Source organism: Diospyros lotus, chromosome 5 (genome assembly GCF_014633365.1).
Source record: "Diospyros lotus cultivar Yz01 chromosome 5, ASM1463336v1, whole genome shotgun sequence".
In the NCBI taxonomy this organism is placed as follows: Eukaryota; Viridiplantae; Streptophyta; class Magnoliopsida; order Ericales; family Ebenaceae; genus Diospyros; species Diospyros lotus.
Genome location: NC_068342.1, coordinates 5,865,601 through 5,887,650, shown reverse-complemented (window position 1 = coordinate 5,887,650; position 22,050 = coordinate 5,865,601). Strand labels below are relative to the sequence as shown.

The following is a 22,050-nucleotide window of genomic DNA, read 5'->3' as shown; positions in this document are numbered from 1 at the left end:
TTGACACTCTCCGTTGACTTTTTAGATGTCGTTTACAGCAATTCGGTAATACAACCTAATTGGCAGCTGTATTTTTGCTGTACCGAAAACTGTTCCCGATCTCATTTTTTTTCATCACTAAAAATCATAATTTTAATTGCTCGTCGATACTATACCACTTTCCTTGGCTATCTAGGGTCCGAGGTACTCCCTCTGATTAATTCGGTCGTCCAAAGCTGTGTTAGTGTGCCCTATAGTCTTATTTTTCCCAAAATTCCAATTATGCCCTTCATCAAATATCATTTTTATCCTCAAGATTATTCTCGGGTGTTACACTATGGATTATGGATAGTCGACTATGGCTTTGGATAGTCGACTATGGGCTAAGGATAGTCGACTATGGGCTTATGGATAGTCGACTATGCCCAATCTTCTGTCGACTATGAATTCTCTCAGTTGACTATGAATGCGGGCTTTGAATATATAAGAGAATGCAAATGGGTTTGCTTTGAGCAGGGCATCCAATAGCTTGTGTGTGGGTAATTATATGTACATATATATATATATATATCTGTGTGTGGGCAAATATGCATAGGGCCTGGGCATCCAAAGGCTGGTTAGGTATGCATATATGCATAGATATATATATATATGTGGGTGAGAAGCTATTGGATGGTGGGTATATATACATACCTCGGGTGGCTATTAAAATCAAACATGGAGTGTACATACGATTATCCCAACATTATATGAGGTTGCTCGAAATAGGGGAGAGCTCCCAGACTGGCAGCTTCTTTGGTTACGTATACGTATGTATATATATATAAGTGAATTGTTCGAATGAGGTGTTGAATATGTGTATATATATGTATACACGAATCGAATAGGGCATGGGGGGTTCAAATTTGTACAAGGGCCTTGCGAACTGAGTATATACGTGCATATATATGTAAATGGGTCAAGTGGCTGATTGAAATAGAGGGCATCCAAATGGAGGCATGTGTATATGTATATAAGTGGGTGGCCAATTAGAACATATGGGATTTACACGAAGTTATACATATGTATATATATATGTATATGATTCGAATGAGGCATGGGGGTAAAAGCATATTCAGTTATAGCTTAAAATTTATTTTTACACAAATACAGAACAAGCAAGGATTCTGTATCAATTCAAACCCAAATAAATGTCATTCACTGAAAGAACTTGGAGATGATTCAATCCCCTTTAGAGACATCAACGAGACCCACAACTCATCGAGAATCAAAGATCTAAGTGTATGAAATAATATAACAGTAAACAATGGTAGCAAACCAATATATATATATATATATATATTTCTTCCGCACAGAAGCTCAACAAAAAACAAAGATGAGATAGATGAAGAGGAGAACTTGCATTGGAATAAAAATGGGTAAGAGAACTTGCCTATGAGATTCCTTCGCTAAAGCTCCAGTCGCAAACTGGAAGTGGGAGAAAAAGATGAAGAATATGAAGAAGAAGAAAAACAGATGGAGAAGAAGATGAAGGGCAATGGAACAATGGGGGACAAAAGGAGATATGCAAATCAGTCTTAAAATGGAACAAACCACAATGCGCAGAACAAAAGGGGGCTGTGACACCAGGTCTGCACACCAGCCTTCAAAAGACTCAATTACCCCTACTTTTTCTAATGACAAACAAACTTTTTAGGGTATTTCTTACATTTGACACTTATTTTTTTATTTTAATTTTCTTTTTCCTATCCACATAAAATATTTAAATTCCTTCACCATTAGACCCAAGCCCAACCCAACAATTAAATAGCCCACCTGATAAAACCATGAACTCATTAACCAATTAATGTGGCCCATTTCATTTAAATTTATGATCTCATGGCCCAAAGAAAGTTTTATACTAATCCAACATTATTTTTATGCCATCAAAATAGATTGTCATCAAGTGTTAAAATACTTAGACCCACATTTAGAGTGCCATTACATTAACATTAAATATTAAAAACACCTAGACCCAATTTAGGATAGTTACATGACTGTTCGAGGCCGCCATTCTGTTAGAGAAACCATTTCATCCTGTTGAAACTTTCGCCACAATCTGCTGGCTGCCAGTTGCTGGGCAATCTTGCTTTCAAGACAGCGCTAAGCCGCAACTCGGTCTATTTTGTCTCTCCGATCTAGTTGTTTCATTTGCCGTCAACCTCGTCTTAGTCTCTGGTTTGCAATCCCTTAATCTTAAAATTGTTGCTAATATTTATAATATTGAGAGAATGGTTATGCAGTTTCAATAATTGCATTAAATATTGTTGCAATCTTGGGGTTGGTTAATTATTGTTATAATTGTAATATATATATTCTGTTACGTAACTAGCCATAAAACAACATTATGTTGCTCAACTTTATCTCGTTGGATTGATAATTCAGTTCATTTTTCTTTTTTTTACATATTTCCTGAGTCGAAAATCAAATAGATGCCTAAATTTATTTGTATGTTGTACAATATACAAATCCTATTAGTGAGAGAATGTCAAAGCCTTGCCACATTACCACAAATATTGGAAAATTAATTTACTTGCATCTTATTGACTTCTGTGACTCAAATATCCAACAGTTGCCCAGATCAATTTGTAATTTATATAATTTACAGGAACACAAGATGTCATTCCCTCACCACATTAGCAATGCATATTGGAAAACTAATTTATTTGTGTCACCTTGATATTAGTCAGACTAGTAGCTTGAGTGAGATGCTAATGCAAATTACTAGACTGCAAGCTCTTCAACATTTAAGCAATTTCAAGTTGAGCAAGGATGGTGAGCTGGGTATTGATGATCTAAAAGAGCTTCTTCATCTTCAAGGGATCCAATACATTTCAAACTTGGAAAATGTAACAAGTGGCAGGAACGCATTAGACGCCAAGTTAAAGGGGAGAGAGCTCCTCACAGAGTTAAGAGTATGAATGGTATGGAGAAATAATGACTCAAGAAAACAAAGAGAACTTGCAGCCTCTATCAAGAAAACAAAGAAAAGTTCTCAAGAACTTGCAGCCTCATACCAATTAGACGAGGCTCAAAATATCAGAGTATGGGGGCGCGAGCTTTCTTGATTGATTGGGAGATCCTTCGTTTGCTAATATGGTTTATTTGGAGCTTTTATGTTGTGAGTATTGCTTTAGCTTACCAGATTCTTGGTCAATTGCCTTCTCCGAAATGCTTTTCGATTTCTCGTACGATGGGAGTAAGGTAGGTGGGACCTGAATTCTATGGAGGTGTTACTTTAGGCAAACCAATTCAGTCTTCGGAGAGCCCAACTTTTGTAGATTTAGCAGTGGGAAGAACGGGTCATATTAGGGGATGAAGAGTTCCCTAGGCTTGAAGAGCTCTCTTTATAAGGTTGTCCCAAGCTAGCTGGTATCCCAGGATATCCCAATCTTGAATGGATTCAAATCAATTCTTGCAATCAACTAAAGTTCTTGCCAGAGCAAATGTGCAGTCTTTTTCCATCTCTGGGAACACTGAAGATCTTTAAATATCCAAAAATTGAATCATTTAAAAAAAAAAAAAAGTCTTCCCTCAAGCTTGGGATTACTTGAAATCAGTAACAGCAAGAAACTCCTGGCTGGGTGAAGAGAGTGGGAAATCCAAACACTCTTGCCTTGAACGTTTTGAAATCTCAAGTGAAGGCGAGCTGGAGTGGTTTCCAGACCAGGGGCTGCTTCCTTTGAAGTTTGAACCTTAAATTGCTTCAAATTCTTCACCTGGAAAATTTGAAATCGCTAGACAATGGGGGCCTTCAAGTCCTAGGTTGTCTTGGAACACTTGAATTCTGCTACTGCCTTCAACGTACTGGAGTACTTGCCTGAAGAGGGCCTTCCTGCGTCCATCAATAAGCTGGTAATCCATACTTGTCCGTTGCTGGAATCTCGTCGCCAAAAGGCTGTCGGAGAGGACTGGCACAAGATTGCTCACATCCCCAAAATACTCATCTTTTCTTAGATGAGCAAAGAGGAACAGTTCCAAGTGCACTGCATGTTCGTGCCTGACTGGATTTCGTTTCTGAACGCTTGAGGTTGGTTATTAAGTTTACACTCTTCTGGTCCTTGGCATTTAAATTAAGTCGTACAATAAATTGTATGTGTTATACTGCAATGATAACTGGGGTTGAGCGAGTGTCCGCATGGTTTTTTAATTTTTTATTTATGTAAATCATTGTATGTAATAAGATTGTATCTAATTATTGTTATATTTTGTGAAACATAAATGAGGCCCAAGTCTGGGGGGCCTCTTGTGGCAACCAGGGCTGCCCTTCTGGGCGCCCACTGGAGGGCCGCAAGATGCAGCCAACTTGGGCCAGCCCACTTCTCATATCCTTTGATCTCTTGTCGTTTTGTTTGCTGCCTGCTGCTCCCTTTGCACGATTTAATCCAGACCATCGACGCTGCTTTTGCTAAGGCAATCCGAGCCATTCTCTTCATTATATCTCGCCTCGAGATTGTCGTTATCTGATCGCATTGAAGATGAGTTTTGCATTGAGGGGTTTGGCAGAGAGTCGGTCATTTCTAGGGTTTCATCTTTTGCTCTCTCTCTCGTTCTCTCTCTGTAAATGTTGTATAGTTCGTCTTCTGTAAGCGTTCTCTGATTTTGTTTTGTGTAAGGTAAGCTCCTAATCTGTAAGTGATTTCGTGGCTTACGGTTTTAGAAAATCAGGGTTGTTTTGTTATTGTTTTGCTGTAATCAGATTGATTCTATTAGTGGAAGTGAGCTCTTCTCACCGGAGCTCAAGTGGACGTAGCCCTATTTTTGGGGTGAACCACTATAAAATCTTGCGCCTCTTGTTTTCTGGTTTATGTTTAAAATACTGTCAATATCGGCTGCGTTTAATTTTTTCAGATCGTGTGAGTTCATTTGTGTGAGATTTTGACGGTGTGTTTGTGTTTGGAGATTTTGCTATCTCTGTTTGTTTGTAACAGTGGTATCAGAGCTCTCTGGTTTATCGTATCCAACATTTTAGGGTCAAAATCTAGACCGACTCTGTTTTTCGAAAACCTAGGGTTTCCTTTCCTTACTGTGTCGGTGTTGTTTTTTAAGAACTCTGGGGTTTTCTGAAGAAAGCCTGTCAGCGTGAGTTTGCTGTACAGGTCTCAGTCAGTAAACTAGAGTTTTTTGTTTTTGTGAAATTTTTCGTGTATTACGAAAATGACAACAACCCGATTTGAAATCGGTACATTTGATGGAAAGGGGGATTTCGGTAGTTGGAAAAAGAAGATGAGGGTTCTTATCTCTCATCACAAAGTGGTTATAGCACTTGAGACAGATGACCGAAAATAGTCACCTGAGCAGCTGGCCCGAACTGATGAAATCAGAGAAGAGGCATTTAATCTGATTTTTCTTCATCTTGGTGACTCTGTAATCCGTAAGGTTGACAGTATATCTCTACCTCTTGAACTTTGGAATAGATTAGAATCTTTATATTCTGTAATGTCTGCTCCAAATTTAGTTTATTTAAAAGGCATGTTGTTTAACTTTAAAATGAATACATCTAAGTCTATGGATGAAAACATAGATGAATTTACCAAACTCACTTTGTTATTGAGAGGTACTGATCAGGCTTTAGGAGATACTAGTGAGGCAATGATCTTGTTAAATTCTTTACCTGATGATTATGATGTAGTGAAACATGCTTTACGTTACACTGGTATAGTACCAAATATGGAACTTGTTATATCTGGTATTAAAGCTAGAGAACTAGAACTTAGTACATCTAAGAAATCTGGCAACAATTTGTTTGTTAAAGGAAATATAGATAAAAGAAATTATATTGTGAATACTGAACAACACAATGGGTCAGGGTATAAGGGAAAAAAGAAGGAAAAGAAGGGAAAACAAAAACAAAAGTGGAAATGTTACCACTGTGGGAAAGAAGGTCATATAAAGAAATACTGTTACGATTACTTGAAAAAACAAAAGCAAGGGGGAAATGTAACAGTAGCAGCTAGTAGTTCTAATTGTTTAGCTGAGGTGCTTAATGTTTCCTCAAGCTCAGTTTTAAATGAATGGATTATGGACTCTGGCTGTTCTTTTCATATGTGTCCTAATATTAACTGGTTTCACAACTTTAATAACAGAGAAAGTGGAATAGTGTACATGGGAAACAACCAATCTTGTAATGTTCAGGGTAGAGGAGACATAACTCTTAAGTTGCATGACAACAAAATTAGAACTCTTACTGATGTAAGATATGTCCCTGATCTTAAAAGAAATTTAATCTCACTTGGTACACTTGATGAGTTAGGATTCTCATACAAAGCTGAAAATGGATCCTTAAATGTTTTTAAAGGAGATGAACTAATCCTAACTGGCTTAAAGAAAAATGGTTTATATGTTTTAAAGGGCTGTTTTCATTCCTCTGTTATATCAAATTCTGCATGCTATGTTAACACTGATAAGACAGATCTGTGGCACTTGAGACTTGGCCATATGAGCCTGAGAGGTATGCAGGCACTGTCAAACCAAGGATACCTTGGTCCAGTGTCTGCTGAGACCCTCGATTTTTGTGAACCATGTGTGCTTGGCAAGCAACACAGGATGAGTTTCCATAAGGGAACTCACCTGGCGAAGGCATGCCTTGAGTACTTACATGCAGATCTGTGGGGACCCTCCCAGGTCCCCACCCATGGTGGCAACAGGTACTTCCTTTCTATCATTGATGATTATACTAGGAAGGTGTGGGTTTTTCTATTAAAATCAAAAGATCAAACCCTAGAAAAATTTAAAACCTGGAAAATCTTAATAGAAAACCAAGCTGATAGGAGAATCAAAACTCTTAGAACAGACAATGGTTTAGAATTCTGCAATAAAGAGTTTGATGATTTCTGTAACTCCCAAGGAATAAACAGGCATAAGACAGTTAGGAATACACCCCAACAAAATGGGGTGGCTGAAAGAATGAACCGGACCCGCCTTGAAAAAGTGAGGTGCCTTTTGTTCACATCTGGCTTACCTAAATCCTTTTGGGGAGAGGCCTTAGCAACAGCCGCACACCTAGTAAATAGAAGCCCCTCCACAGCCCTTAATTTAAAATGCCCTGAAAAAAAGTGGATTGGAAGAAAATTAAACTTCAACTACTTAAGAACCTTTGGCTGTGAAGCCTATGCTCATCAGTCAGAAGGTAAGCTGGAACCTAGATCCACTAAGTGTATTTTTGTTGGGTACCAGGAAGGAACTAAGGGATATAGGCTATGGGAAAGGAAATCTAAGAGTGTAAAAATTATCATCAGCCGAGATGTAATATTTAATGAATCAGTCTTCCCTTGCAAATTATCTAAAACTGATGACATAGATAAATCCACCAGTTTAGGAGATACCCAAATAGAGGTGGAGCATCAAGTTATAGATAACAATCCTTCAAATGCTCCAACCATACCAGTCCTTCAATCTGAAGGAGACCCTACATCAAATCAAGACCAGACCTCTGATCATGAATCTGATCATGAGGAACAAAATGATGAAACAGAAATTGAGGTGGAGCAATTTGACACCCCTCAACATAATCTGGAAAACTATCAACTTGCTCGAGATAGAAGCAGGAGGTCTATTAGACCACCTTCTAGGTATGCTTTCTCAGATTTGGTGTTTTGTGCCCTAGTGGCAGGTGTTGAGATGAGGAGCAGTGAGCCTTCCTCTTATGAGGAGGCTGTCAGCTCAAAAGAAAGTAAAAAATGGCAACAAGCCATGGATGAGGAAATGGCCTCTCTGATGGCAAATGGAACTTGGGTACTTGTCCCTCGTCCAGAAAATCATAAACTGATCCAGTGTAAGTGGCTGTTCAAGTTAAAGGAAGGTATATCCTTGGATGACCCTATTAGATATAAAGCAAGACTAGTAGCTAAGGGGTTCACAGAAAGGGAAGGGATAGATTACACTGAAATTTTTTCTCCTGTGGTCAAATTTAAGACAATTCGCATGATGCTTGCAGTAGTAGTTCAATTTGACTTAGAACTTGAACAATTGGATGTTAAAACTGCATTTCTGCATGGAGACCTAGATGAACACATTTACATGGTTCAGCCAAATGGTTATGTTGTGTCTGAAAAACCTGATCATGTCTGTTTGCTGAAAAAATCTTTGTATGGCTTAAAACAGGCCCCAAGGCAATGGTACAAAAAATTTGATAATTTTGTTCTAGGGGCCGGGTTTATTAGGAGTCAATATGACAATTGCTTCTATTTCATGCTTATAGAAATTCCTGTTTATCTACTGCTTTATGTAGATGATATTCTTCTTATTAGCAAATCTAAGTCAAAGATTAATGAGTTAAAATCTATGTTAAATTTAGTTTTTGACATGAAAGACTTAGGTCATGCTAAGAAAATTCTAGGAATGAAGATTGAGAGAAATAGAAGCAACAATAGCCTTAAGATACATCAGCATGATTATTTGATGAAAGCTGTTCACAAATTTGGAATGGGAAACTGTAAAACTGTCATAGTTCCATTGGCAGGACATTTTATTTTATCAAAATTACAATGTCCCACATCCAACTCTGAAATAATAGAAATGGAAAATGTCCCTTATGCAAATGTAATTGGAACAATTATGTACTCAATGATAAGCACTAGGCCAGACCTTGCATATTCAATTTCATTACTCAGTCGATATATGTCTAACCCTGGTAAAACACATTGGGATGCCTTAAAACATTTGCTTAGGTACATAAATGGTACTGCATGCATTGGTTTAAATTTTAAGAAAAGATTTGACACTTTAAATCTTACTGGTTATGTTGACTCTGATTTTGCTGGAGATAGAGACTCCAGAAAATCCACCACTGCTTACTATTTTACTTTGGGTGGAAATTGTATAAGCTGGAAGTCTTAGTTACAGCCTCTTGTAGCTCTATCCTCCACAGAGGCAGAGTATGTGGCTATAACAGATGCCTTTAAGGAAGCCATATGGCTTCAAGGCATACTAAAAGAAATTCACTTGCTTCAAAGCAAAGTGATGGTTTTCTCGGATAGTGAAAGTGCCATCCACTTGTCCAAAAATCCTGTGTATCATGATAGGACAAAACACGTGGATGTGAAGTATCACTATGTAAGAGAAATTATATCCAACGGAACTGTGGGAATTCAGAAAGTATCTTCAGCCAACAATCCAGCAGACATGGGTACCAAGGTATTAACTGCAACTAAATTTAAGCATTGCTTAAAATTGTTGCATATTGATGATGGCTAATTTTCTGGTCATCTAGAGCTATGAAGGTGAGAATTGTAGCATGCTTTACTTATATTTTCATATCTGATTACTTAGTTTTTTTTTATGTTTCAAGGTGGAGTTTGTTATATTTTGTGAAACATAAAAGAGGCCCAAGTCTGGGGGGCCTCTTGTGGCAACCAGGGCTGCCCTTCTGGGCGCCCACTGGAGGGCCGCAAGATGCAGCCAACTTGGGCCAGCCCACTTCTCATATCCTTTGATCTCTTGTCGTTTTGTCTGCTGCCTGCTGCTCCCTTTGCACGATTTAATCCAGACCATCGACGCTGCTTTTGCTGAGGGAATCCGAGCCATTCTCTTCATTATATCTCGCCTCGAGATTGCTGTTATCTGATCGCATTGAAGACGAGTTTTGCATTGAGGGGTTTGGCAGAGAGTCGGTCATTTCTAGGGTTTCATCTTTTGCTCTCTCTCTCGTTCTCTCTCTGTAAATGTTGTATAGTTCGTCTTCTGTAAGCGTTCTCTGATTTTGTTTTGTGTAAGGTAAGCTCCTAATCTGTAAGTGATTTCGTGGCTTACGGTTTTAGAAAATCAGGGTTGTTTTGTTATTGTTTTGCTGTAATCAGATTGATTCTATTAGTGGAAGTGAGCTCTTCTCACCGGAGCTCAAGTGGACGTAGCCCTATTTTTGGGGTGAACCACTATAAAATCTTGTGCCTCTTGTTTTCTGGTTTATGTTTAAAATACTGTCAATATCGGCTGCGTTTAATTTTTTCAGATCGTGTGAGTTCATTTGTGTGAGATTTTGACGATGTGTTTGTGTTTGGAGATTTTGCTATCTCTATTTGTTTGTAACAATTATTAATAATTATAAATAACAATATTGAATGTGTAATCAAACTTATTACCAAACCTAACATTATGAACAAAATAAAGTGAAAACCTTATTTGATCCTTGCATGCACCCACTATGAAATTGAATGAGATTTTTTATCCCATTTTGTTCATGAGTGTTCAATTGACATAATTCAAAGTTGTGCAATCTCTTATACCTTGTACAAAAATGACTGTTAACTAAAATTCAAGTATTAGTTATTATGTACCCATCAATTTATCATTTCAAACCTACTTTTGCTTTTGTTGCTCCGGCAGTGTATGTTGTAAATTCAACATTAATTGATAATGAGTGTTTACACCTTTATGCAAAAATCTCAATATTAATGGATATCTCACAAAAATTTGTCCAAAAAAAAAAGAATTATATGTTGACATGCATCTAAAATTTGGGTCGAAACAATGCTTAGCTCAATGGCCACGCCCTTATTGTGACAATAGCTGCTAAATAAGATTTGCCAATTAGAAAGCAAGATTTATTCAAAACTTACCTTAAAATAGACGTTTCATACTTTAACTTTAAGATTAAAGAAAAAATTATACGTTATGATTTAGGATTTAAGATTTATAATTCTAAGTATTTAACATGTGTCAAAATATTTAGTTACAATCAAAATATTACTTTGGTCATGATGTTGCCAACAATTCACTCCAAATTGTGGGAAATTGTTTATATTTAATTATAATCAATATCATTATTAGTGTTTAGCTTGTCCTGTTGGGTTTATAATATGATCAACATGGTGGTTGATTCATTTCTTTTTTGCTACACCAATAGACCAAGCGCCTTTCCTTCTTATTGTGTCATTGTTAGTCTGTAAATGAAAACATAACCCTACCACTATACATAATATATTTATTTTACATATATTAAACGTTTTACTTATATGAGATGTTTTATACAAACATTTTAGAGGAAAAGAAGAAGAACTGTGCTATAAAACATAGTTATAGTAAAAAAGTACATCTCTACAGATTTACTTATAAAAAAAATTACTTGTATACAATATGATTTTCCATAGTAAAAAAATTTGCTAGTATAAATAATTTTGTCTGAAGGTCTTTGTACGAGGCTGTGATAAAAAAAAAAAAAAAAAAAAAAAAATTCTTATATAAGATTTGATTTTTTAAAGTTGGAGAAGCGATGAAAAAGGAAATGGAGGAATTAGAATCGTCCGACTTTGTTCTTCTTCAATCATGTTCAGTGAATCAGGATTAGCTGATGGAGCTTGCAGAATAGAATAATAAAAGAGCCTCTGAATCAAGCGTCTGTAACAACAATCTCCAGATTTTCTAGAAAATACTAGCCCGGCAAGCAATCCTGTACAAACCAAATACTACAGAAACAGTTTAGCACAAGAAATTTTACAATTTTTCAAGTCTGATATGTTTTACTACAGAGTACTAAAAGTTCAATTGAAAGAGGCAAATGAGAGCGGAAAGAGCAATCTTCCATGGTAGAGCAAGTCAGTATTTATCTCCGAGCAAGGTCATGAGGAAGCTCCTATAGTCTCCCGAAGTGTCGTCGCGAACTGCATCATCGAGGCTAGTTTTGTTCTCCTTGTAATATTCTTCTCTGATCTTCTTCATATCAATTTCAGCTCGAGCTAAAATAGCTCTTGTCAGCGAATCTTCGTCAGTTCCAAGACCAACAACCGAAGCTCTAATTACCTAATCATGCATATTTCCAACCACCAAGAAAGGTTATTAATTTGTATTATTTCATGATACTTTTGAAAATACAGTTTAATCTCTCCACATTAAGAAGACCATACTAGAGATTCAAAGCAACCCCAGAAAAAGTATTTGAAGTTTTCTTCAAAATTTAAAGGAGCTAGATGTATTCCATGATCACCTCAGCAAAGTGTTTCTCTGGGGAGTCTATGCACCAGATTACAACCCCCAATACCAACTCTAAGATGCCATTTCCGCGACTCTTAATGTCCTGCCAAGATTGGTATTGAGTAAATCAAGGAGAAATCAAACAAGAAGCAACAAGATTATATCAAGAGATTAAAATCAATATATAAGATGAACCTGGTATATGGAATTTCTATACTTCTTCTGGTAGCACTCAAAAGTCTTTTTGAGCTGAAAAAAGTTTCTGGTGCCAAGTATCCACAAAAACTCATCATCATCTAGATGCTTACTTTGAATAGCTTCATACAACTTAGTTGCCTCTGAATTTGCTATATTCGAATCCACCACATTTCCATTGTATCTGTAGGAACTCACTAAGCCGAGAAGAACCTAAGCAGTTACATGTTACATGGAAACTTAAAAACCCAAAAGGCTTAGAATGAAACCAGGTGAGTTCTAGCACCAAAGACATTCAAATGTGTTGAAAATCAATTTCAAGCTAAGCAGACGAGTGTTTCATCAGGCGTGAGGTTGACACCTCAAGATGGACAACAGACCTTGTTGACTCTCCACTTTAAGATTCATACTACAACAACATAAAGAGACAACTCACTAGGCTGAACCAATAATAACTAATAAGGTTATATATATATGCAAAACATTGAGGTTAATATCCTCATCTTTCTTAATAGTCAATATTTCATTTCACGTTGAGGAATTCCGTGAAGACTATAAAAAGAAAAAATCTAAGCACTAGACAACTGGATGGTTCTCAAAAGCTTCTTTGCATTTGCCTCATACAGTTAAATCAAAATATGGCTTACATGTCACACTCAGAATGTTTAATCATTTGATGTACCATTTAGTGCACGAATGATAACAAATTATTTAGTTTGATGAAAATATTTTCAAATTCCAAGTAATAGTAAATTGAGGAGGACAAGCTCAAGAGGCTTAAACACTCAAGACCTGCAAGTTTTGGATGTACTTGGAAGCATTCACCTTTAAAATCCACTGAGTGTAACATATCCCCCACTAAGACAAGTGCATAAACCGTGGTACTAGCAGCTTCTTAAAGATTAAACTTGAGGCAGAATTAGAAATATATAATGTTGCTTAGTTATACAAAACATTTTCCAGTTATCTATCTCCAATTTTTTAATTCATCTCCAATTGTCTTCTTCTATAGAAAATTTGAAAAACATGTTCAATTGTTAAACTATGGAGAACTAGTTTCAAATCTTAGAAATTACTAATTAGAAAAGAAAAAAGTGCTCAAAGTTGTTATATAAAACAATTCGAGTTGGTTCAAATTTTCTATAAACCTAGACCTAAACCAATTATGACCAGATCCAAAATTTTGGACCCAAAACCAACCCAATCATACAGCCAAACCAACCCAAATAAATTCGAGTTGGGTCTTAGTTTCAAAGCATAGTTCAATTCAAAATAAATTCTGAAAACAATCAGCAACAACATCTTAAAATAAATATATTCAAAAAAAAAAAAAAACTGAAACAAAAAAATCCACTAAAAGTCTAAAATAGCAACAGTAAGTAAAAGCTAAGAATGGAACTTGGCAACAGAAGCATCAACTAAAGGGGCATTAAGGGCATCTCCAACCATTTGCCCCAAATTTGGGGTAAAACTTCCCCCAATTTGGGGTAAAGGAATAATATTTTCTTTTATTTTTTATTATAAACGTTTATTTTATTTTTAAAATTATTTACTTACTTATTATATATCAACTTAAATTACTACCTAAAAATTGTATAATTAACTAAAAATTTTCAATTATTTTTATCGTATTTGTAACTTTTATTTAGTAGTGCATTTAATAATTATTATTCATTAATTGATTACAATTTATTAATATTATTTAAATATTATTAATACTAATAATAAGTAAATAAAAAGATGTAAAAATAAATTAAAAAAAAGATACAAAAGGAATTAAAATTTGTTATAATTAAAATGAAAGGACATAATGGGGATAAACACATTACCCCAAAATTGGGGTAAGTGAATAGTGCTATCCCAAATTTGGGGTAATACTATTCACCCCTCCAAATTTGGGGTGGGATTTGGGGATGGGTTGGAGATGGCCTCTCTTGAGATGGATTGTAATTTTACTTAGAAATAAATGAATAGGACTTGGGCCATTTGATTTTCAAGATTTGTATTAAACCATTAATTCAGCTAAAGTCCATAGACCTGTCGGTCCGGACCCAACCTAATATTTATCGGTTCTAACAAAAATTAGAACTAAAACTGAACCAACCAAAAAAAAACCAAACCAAGCAACCCAATCACTTTTGGTTCAATTCAGTCAAGTCTACTCAAATCCTTCTTGTTACATAATATAATATCTTATTATTAATAATATTAACTATTTTAAAATTATAAATAACCTAGATCGAAAACATTATAAGATTAACATTAACAATACAATATTTATCATATTACTAATATTGTAAATTCTTTTTCACAACTTAATAAATTTTAGAATACTAAATATTTTTGTTATTAATGTTTTATATTTACTATTAGTCAATTGGACTATTTATTAGTTTTTACTATTTATAATGTTAACAGTATTGATATTCTTACATTATTGATTATAAGTTAATTTCAAAATTATATTATCGTAGTAAAATGATTTATTGGATATTAGTCAATTTTTCTGTTTATTAATATCGTTCATATTTCAATCTTATAATATTTCTTATTATTAGTAAATCTTAAAATTCAAATTTATACTGATATTAATAAAAGTATAATAAATATTAATTTTGGTTATACTGGAAACTCATGTTTTTTATTCAGAAAATACGGAGAAAATCAGAAACGTTGGAACATCTTCAACTAACAGTTAGCATAAATTCAAAAAACTTGAAAATGGAATTTTCTGTTTTCTATTTATAAAATATTCGCATTTGAACATGTTTTCCAGTTTTTTATTTTCTATGAAATGATTTTTTTCAAAAACAAGGCTTATTTTCCACAATTGACGCCCCATAATTTTCCATTTTACACAGAAATTGCAAGCCCTCTTGATAATGTTAAGACCATGCAGCAAAGGGATCAAAAACAAATTGTACAGTTTCCTATGCATCGGAGAAAGTGAACGTCACCTTTCTAACCGGTAGGGAGACTTTTGATGTGATGTCTTCTTCAAGTGAGCAATCAAAGAGAGAGCAATATGCTTGCCTTACTGCCATGAGATGGTCAGGCGGTGTCGCACATGCTATTTCAACTATCACTTGAAGATGAGTGATGGTGTCCTTCCCTCTCACTTTAAGATGAGAGATGATGCCTTTGCTGCATGAATTGAGGGCCTTATTAGCCAACCTTGCATCTCTCTCAGCAGGATCATGTGTCCATAATATCACGGCATCCTGTTACTCGACAAAAATTTATATGAAACATCCAATTAGACTTAGATGATATAAATGTTTCTTAGAAGATAAAACTATAAATATAGATGACCAGGGAGTTAAAATTCACGTAACTGATAATATATGGTGGAGATAAAGGATTGATTTGTTGTTGTTTATCCAATTAAATTAAGATTTCAAATTTTCAATCATTTTAAACTCATAAAAATGGATAGTCTATGAACATAAATTAGACTAAAACAAGTAAGAGATTGTGGACACACACACATATATACTTGTAATCAAGTGGATTTTGATCAGTGGGCAGAGAAATGCGTCTACAACATGCATTTGTAAATGATGAAATGCTTTCCCTGTTAGCTAGGGCTGGTCAAGCAGCAAAAAGAGAATCATTTACTACAAATAACGTTAGGAGCTTCACCTCTGTCTCCATAATCCTTGGCGCAACACACTTACTGGATGTTCTATAGATTCATTTATGGTCCCACTAAGTCATTCATCACTCTCACTTCAGATTCTCACTGACTTTGTTCTGAAGAGCTAGATTAGTTGCACTTAAACGGTTATACCCCAAAGCCAAACCAAACAAAAGCATGAAATCGTAAAATGAAAATGGAGCTTGAGTAGTGACGCTGTTGGGGAAGTAAAGAGAACAAGAAAGGCGTACCCTGAAATCGCCAGAAAGTTCAGAATGGAGCTCCTCAACAAGCGGCTTATCGTAGAGGCGCTCATACATTTCTCTAATCTTCTTCCTCTGGCTTGCATTTCTATGCCCCAAAATACTTATTATGGCCCCTTCGTCCGTTCCCAACCCTGACCACAGCCAAAACGGAGACAAGAATCAAAACTTCAAGCGATGAGAACAGAGCAGAAACTTTACAGAACCGTCAAGAAAGTTAATGAAACTCGCACAAAATCACAGCAGAAAGAGAATTAAAGGAACCCAGAAAGAGAAGATAGGTGTATTTGACCTTCGAAAGCCTTCATAAGCTCCTCGGAGTCTTCGGATGCAGGAGGAACAAAGAGCGGTACTCTGAGTGTGGCCATTACTCGGTTCAAGAATTTCTTCTCGAGAAAATATTCAAACAAACAGGACCCCGAAAGCTTCTCAGTCAGCTCCCTGGTTTGTTAACGAGCGCGCTTCTGCTGTTTCGGACGGGTTTATGTTTCGGTTGCCTTCCCTCCTCAAACATGGGTAGAACAGCGGAGTTGCCATTGATCTTTTGATTGGACCTTAATACCCCTGTGGTAGTTTTTTCTTTCCAAACAAATCCCCTTTTTATCTTTTGCCCGATAAATTCCTCCTGTTTTCTCAGAAAGTAACAGAAAACATCATAAAATTAAAATTTCATGTGTGATGTTACAGATTCACATTCTATATAACAGCCAAACAAGATGGGGAGTAAATATTTCTTTTAAATTCAATTTAGATGCCTAATATTTGGATGTTTCGATACAATCCCCTAAATTTTAGCATGATTACACTTGAGTGAGGCTCAACATTTCTTTTTATATTTTACTAAGATAAATTTAATCCTCATGTATTGAATGACACCATTAACTTGTTAATAAATAGGAAAAAAAGAAAAAAAAAAAAACTGAAGACCCGCCATTAAAAGGACATTGAAGAGAGTTTGTATGTGTTTACATATATAGCCACAATTGCTCAAATAAAAACTTTGATTAAATTGAATTAACACTCAAACTGTTACTAAGCTGAATTAATACTCAATAAGAGCAAATCCCAACAAATTCTTTGGACAAAGAAAATAGGTTATAAATACCAATTTTCTTCAAAAACTTGTGAGCTATAAACGTATTTAGCCACAGTATTAAAGAGTAAAAAAATATGGTTTTTAGATGTGACTTGATGGATGGATGATGATAATTATTCTTATTTAATACAACTTTTTTTTCTTTCTAAAAAAAAGTATAAAGAAACATGCACTATTGATAGAACTTTTCTTTTTTAATTGATTATTATTGAAAATTCATTTTTTATCTTCTCAAAAGTAGAGGGGTAGGGACAATTAATTTCCTTTCACGTTCAAGGGATACTATTTGTTAGCAAAATATTAAAATAAGAAAGACGGGTCCCAACATTCTTAGAGGAAAACAATCCTTCGTATAAAGCTAGTTTGTTGTCAATCTCATTCATTATATGTACATTACATCTTTTAAGAATTGTCACATCACTCTCATCATTAAAATAAATTTTAAATTAAGAGACATTTAAAAATATCTTAATAAATAATTTATTGAGACATTTTAACTATTAGGGCATTAATAATAATGTCTCATGTAACTGTGCCCCAAAAACGTATTGAGACACTTACAAATGCCTCAAAAACAACTATAAATTTAAGTTTATTGCGACACTTAAAAATGCCTCAAAAATCAATATAAATTTATTTTTCATATCCCCCACAAGGCCATTTCTTAACTCTAACTTACTTCTCTCTCGACTCGAACCCTAAACCTTTCCTTTTTTCTTGCACACGCGTGACTACATAATCTACACATTATCTTATTAATATATGTGTCTATGTTTATTTTATAGTATATCTAAGTTTCATTAGAATTATTCTATTAGGACACTTAAGATTTGTCTATTAGAGCACTTTATTAAAGTGTCTTGTTAGAATTATTTTATTTAGGTATTTTAAAAATTCTGCCTTATTAGATTTATCTATTAAGACACTTATATTTGTCTATTAGGGCATTTCATTATCGTGCCTCATTAAAGTTATTTTATTGGGGCACTTCTTTAAATTGTGCCTTAAAATGATATTTTATAGGGCGCTTAATTGTTGTGCCTTATTAAAGTTATTGTATTGGGGCACTTTTTTAGATTATGCCTTAAAATGGTATTTTAGAGAATACTTTCTAAAAAATATCTTAAAAAAAATGCCTCAACAAATCATTTTTGTTGTAGTGCATCAACGAGAATTACAAAGACTGTCCTTAGGTAAAATAAATTATAATTAAAAAAATAACGAACAATAATGATCCACATTACTTGAGTTTTAAATTATTAATTAATTTCACACTATTATTAATTCTGAAGTCAGTCAACCACATGAACAGGACGGGTTGTTAGGAACTAATTTATTTGGCAAATAATCCATGATTTAATTCAAAACGTTCAAATATATTACAAAACATGCCTTGCACGAACTTCAATTTTTATATAATTTTAGAATCTGAACATAATCAGTTGAAATCTTCCTATAAATTATCGCCGCTATTATTACTCTAAAACGTTTGATAAATTAGAAGCCTCACCACGATTTGCTTTCATTTTTTAAATGTTCAGGAGAATAGAAAACTACATGTATTGAACATCTAAGTGATCAAAAGTTGAAGATATTTTCTTTTTTATATAGCATCAGTTTTATTATTTTTTTTATTAACGTATCATTACGAGCATTCTCGCTGTTTGATCTCACGATTTCAATAAGAGAGATAAATCAGAAAATCTAATATAATCATAAACATGAGGATGACAAGCATTTTTTATTTTTTAGGATCACTTATTGTCTGCTAAATTATCTGCTAAATTATCTTCTAATTAGAATTCAAACACGAAATTTGAGATTTAAAAAGCAACACTCCAACACATTTTTTTTTTATCAGTTGATATACGTCATGTGGCATCAGCTTCCTTACTTATTCTATACTTGAGGCACATGTGACAACTCGATGCATGGATGGCCCACGTTATTGCCCAAATGATAACATTGAATAATAAGAATGTGGTTCACAAGGGGCATCACATTCCATTCATAAATAAATAAATAAAATGGAAACAAAGAAACACCATCACCTGAGTTGGTCTCACGTACAATTTTATCATATCCTCAGTGCATTATGATTGTCATGGTTGTTGAGTTAGCCTGCATTATTGAACTGTTATTTTTTTTATTTTTTTAATGTTGTGTAATTGTAATGAAGAAATATTTTAAATTTTTTAGTAAAGATTTTCAATATTCAAGTTAATTAATGCGAAAATATATTAATGAGCACCGGCGGAAATTAGAGGTAAAAGAAATAAAAATAAAAAGATATTATTATTATACTAATTTTCAGGTACGAATGAAACTAACAATATGGATAAGGAAAGTCTTGGCTATGCCCTCACGGGTATTGCCTAGTAGTTGAGCTAGTATATGAGTTGAAATTTAAAGAATCTTTGAATTGTAGTCATTATATAATTGGTTGGAGTATCGTGAGTTTTGTCATTAAATTTTATGATTAACTTCTCTTATAGAAATTTTAGAATTCAACTACAAAGCTTTAAGGTGAAAAATTTCACCATTTGGATTCACGTACCACGTGGAGCAGGTGGGCATGGATAAGGTTAAATTATTAATATAAAAAGACCTAGACCTTCAAGTCAGTCCTTACTTTTTCTTTTTCACGTTAAAAGTATAGAATAGAATATATTAGTATTAAGTAAGAAAATGGCAAACAAAAGTAAAAAACTTTAGGAGTGACCTTGACCTTGACGTGGACCTGTCGCTTAGCTGTAGACCGCATCTCCATTGGCATCTTTTTTCCGTCTGCTCAATAATGCACTCATGGCGATCATCACGTGAGAACACACCCATAATGATTTTGTTGTCTATTCATGCGGGCAAATATATATTTTTACTCTTATAATTTTACGTGATTATTTATATTTTTTTTTTTGTAAATATTTAATTTTTTATTATTTTAATTATATTTATAAATTATATATCTTCAAATCAATTACACACTTCAATTAAAAAATACAACACATGCATATTAAAATGCTTAAATTATCACTCATGCAACAACTATCTTCACCATACCTTTTTCCTTTAGTGACTGATGACAAGACAAGTATAGGTCAATAATTATGGTGAAGCTGCAGAAGCTCTTGTCGATTAGAAAAAGATAAAAGGTGAAGAGACCAAGGTAACAACGATGACAGAAGACAAGGGCTTCAATGGGGGTGGTGGAAGGTCATCGACGACGTTTGCACCTTTCGCCACTGTTGAAGCCTTCTCCTCTTCACCTTTTACTTTTTCCAACTAACAATAGCTTCTATACCCTCTGCTGTAGCCGTCAGCCTACACTTGCCTTGTTGTTAGCCACTAAAGGAAGAAGTTATGGCGAAAATGGTGGTTGTGTAAGCATGTGTTGCATGTTCCAATTGAGGTGTGCAATTAAGTCAAAAATGTATAGTGCAGGGGTGTAATTGAAACAATAAAAAAATTCAAGTGACCACACGAAAAAAAAACCATAATAGTACATGAGCAAAAATATATATTTGGCCTACTATTTGTTGATCTAGAACATATTGTATAATATAACTGTTGTTACTAAAATACAACAGTCAAGACTTGTTTATTTTAGGGAAACTTAGGAGAAGGTCGATAGAGTTAAGATGATGAGGAAGTGGAGAAGAAGCTAGGGCTAGCAAGTATTACACTAGAAAGCCAAGAAGTATTCAGGGAGTAGCTCAATCTATTGTCGAGAGAGCAGAAGAACACGCGAGGCAGAGCTCTATCCACAGCTAAGGAGAATAGAAGAAATGCCTCAAAAAATAACCCAATGAGATCATCCAAAATAGGGTCCCAAAAGGTCTTCAAGAAAGAGGGACTTAGTGGATCTTCGACTGGTGGGGAGACCCCAAAGGTCTTTAAGGAGAGCACGAGTGGTACGACTCTAAGAAAACTGTGAATGTCTTCGGGAAAAAGTGTTCAAAAGCTTTGAAAGGTTTTTTGATGGACTCCCTGTTGTCTAGAAGAGTTGATTAGTGTCTGAAAGAGTTGTTGGGGCCTTCGGATCTACGAGACATAAGTGGACAGAGGGCACATGGGGATCTTTCTCACATGGGCCCTTCAATGCCTAATTAAGTCAAGGGTTATCATGATGCCGAAGCTAAGATGAGGATGAGGTATGTTGTATGCAGATGTAGGCTTCGGAAAAGCTCAAGCTTTTCAGATAAGGTGTTGATGTGGATGAGATGGCTTTAGTATTTTATGAAAGATGGGAGGAGAATTGATGCAAAGTTCGAAATATGCAATTGGGGTGATTTCAGAGGCTACTTTCAATGGAATCGGGCTGAGGATTCAGAGTCACAGCTATGTTGGTGAGGCCCGTGCTTTTTCGGGTAAATTCCTTCGTTTAGACCACGAAATTAGCATTTTTTTTATTTTAGGAAATAATTGATTCGCTAATAACTTCCATTAGAAATTGAATTTTAACATGCCGTTTTGAGGGATTTTTCTTATTTCATGCTGATTTTAATTCTGTAATGAAATCTCAATCTTGCATTTTTTGGTAAGTTTCGAGATTTAGGGTTTTGGGATGTTTTCCAAATTGTAACCTATAAATTCTATGTTTATAGAATGTTTTGGATTGATTGATGAATTTTCAATAAAATTTTCCCTTAATTCTCTTCAATTTATTTGGTATTCTTTAGAATCAACGAGTTACTGATTGAATCTTATAATTTGGCATTCGTGAGTGAATCAACAGATTATTGGAAGGCTTTCACTATGTTAGGTGTTCTGGTAGATCTAACCTAGGTCTTTAGGGTTTGGATCTGGATCCCAAAAGTGTGGGATCGAAGGGTATTTATAATCGTCTATGGACAGGGACACATGGAATACATGCATGGAGACCTGTGGTAAGACCCTTCATGTGAGAGAACATGGGGCTTTGGGTGTTTAGAGTT

The 22,050-nt window shown here is 34.8% G+C and overlaps 1 protein-coding gene across 1 annotated transcript; it reads right to left on the bottom strand.

Annotated features, from left to right (window-relative positions):
* Nucleotides 1-11,353: 11,353 nt before the first annotated feature.
* Nucleotides 11,354-16,539, bottom strand: LOC127801737 (annexin D3-like). Its single transcript, XM_052337110.1, has 6 exons — nt 16,313-16,539; nt 16,009-16,154; nt 15,078-15,341; nt 12,121-12,333; nt 11,939-12,028; nt 11,354-11,754 (listed from the first exon to the last, which is right to left on the bottom strand). Exons 1-6 carry the CDS (start codon nt 16,386-16,388, stop codon nt 11,551-11,553), a joined length of 993 nt encoding a protein of 330 aa, XP_052193070.1. The 5' UTR covers nt 16,389-16,539; the 3' UTR covers nt 11,354-11,550.
* Between the last annotated feature and the right edge of the window lie 5,511 nt (nt 16,540-22,050).

What these genes read in the sequence shown, in the direction of transcription:
- LOC127801737 (XM_052337110.1), bottom strand. Translation starts at nt 16,388, where the DNA reads ATGGCCACACTCAGAGTACCGCTCTTTGTTCCTCCTGCATCCGAAGAC. An exon ending in AACTTTCTGGCGATTTCAGG is followed by an intron (nt 15,342 to 16,008) that starts GTACGCCTTTCT and finishes GTCGAGTAACAG; the next exon opens with GATGCCGTGATATTATGGAC. An exon ending in ATAGAAATTCCATATACCAG is followed by an intron (nt 12,029 to 12,120) that starts GTTCATCTTATA and finishes CAATCTTGGCAG; the next exon opens with GACATTAAGAGTCGCGGAAA.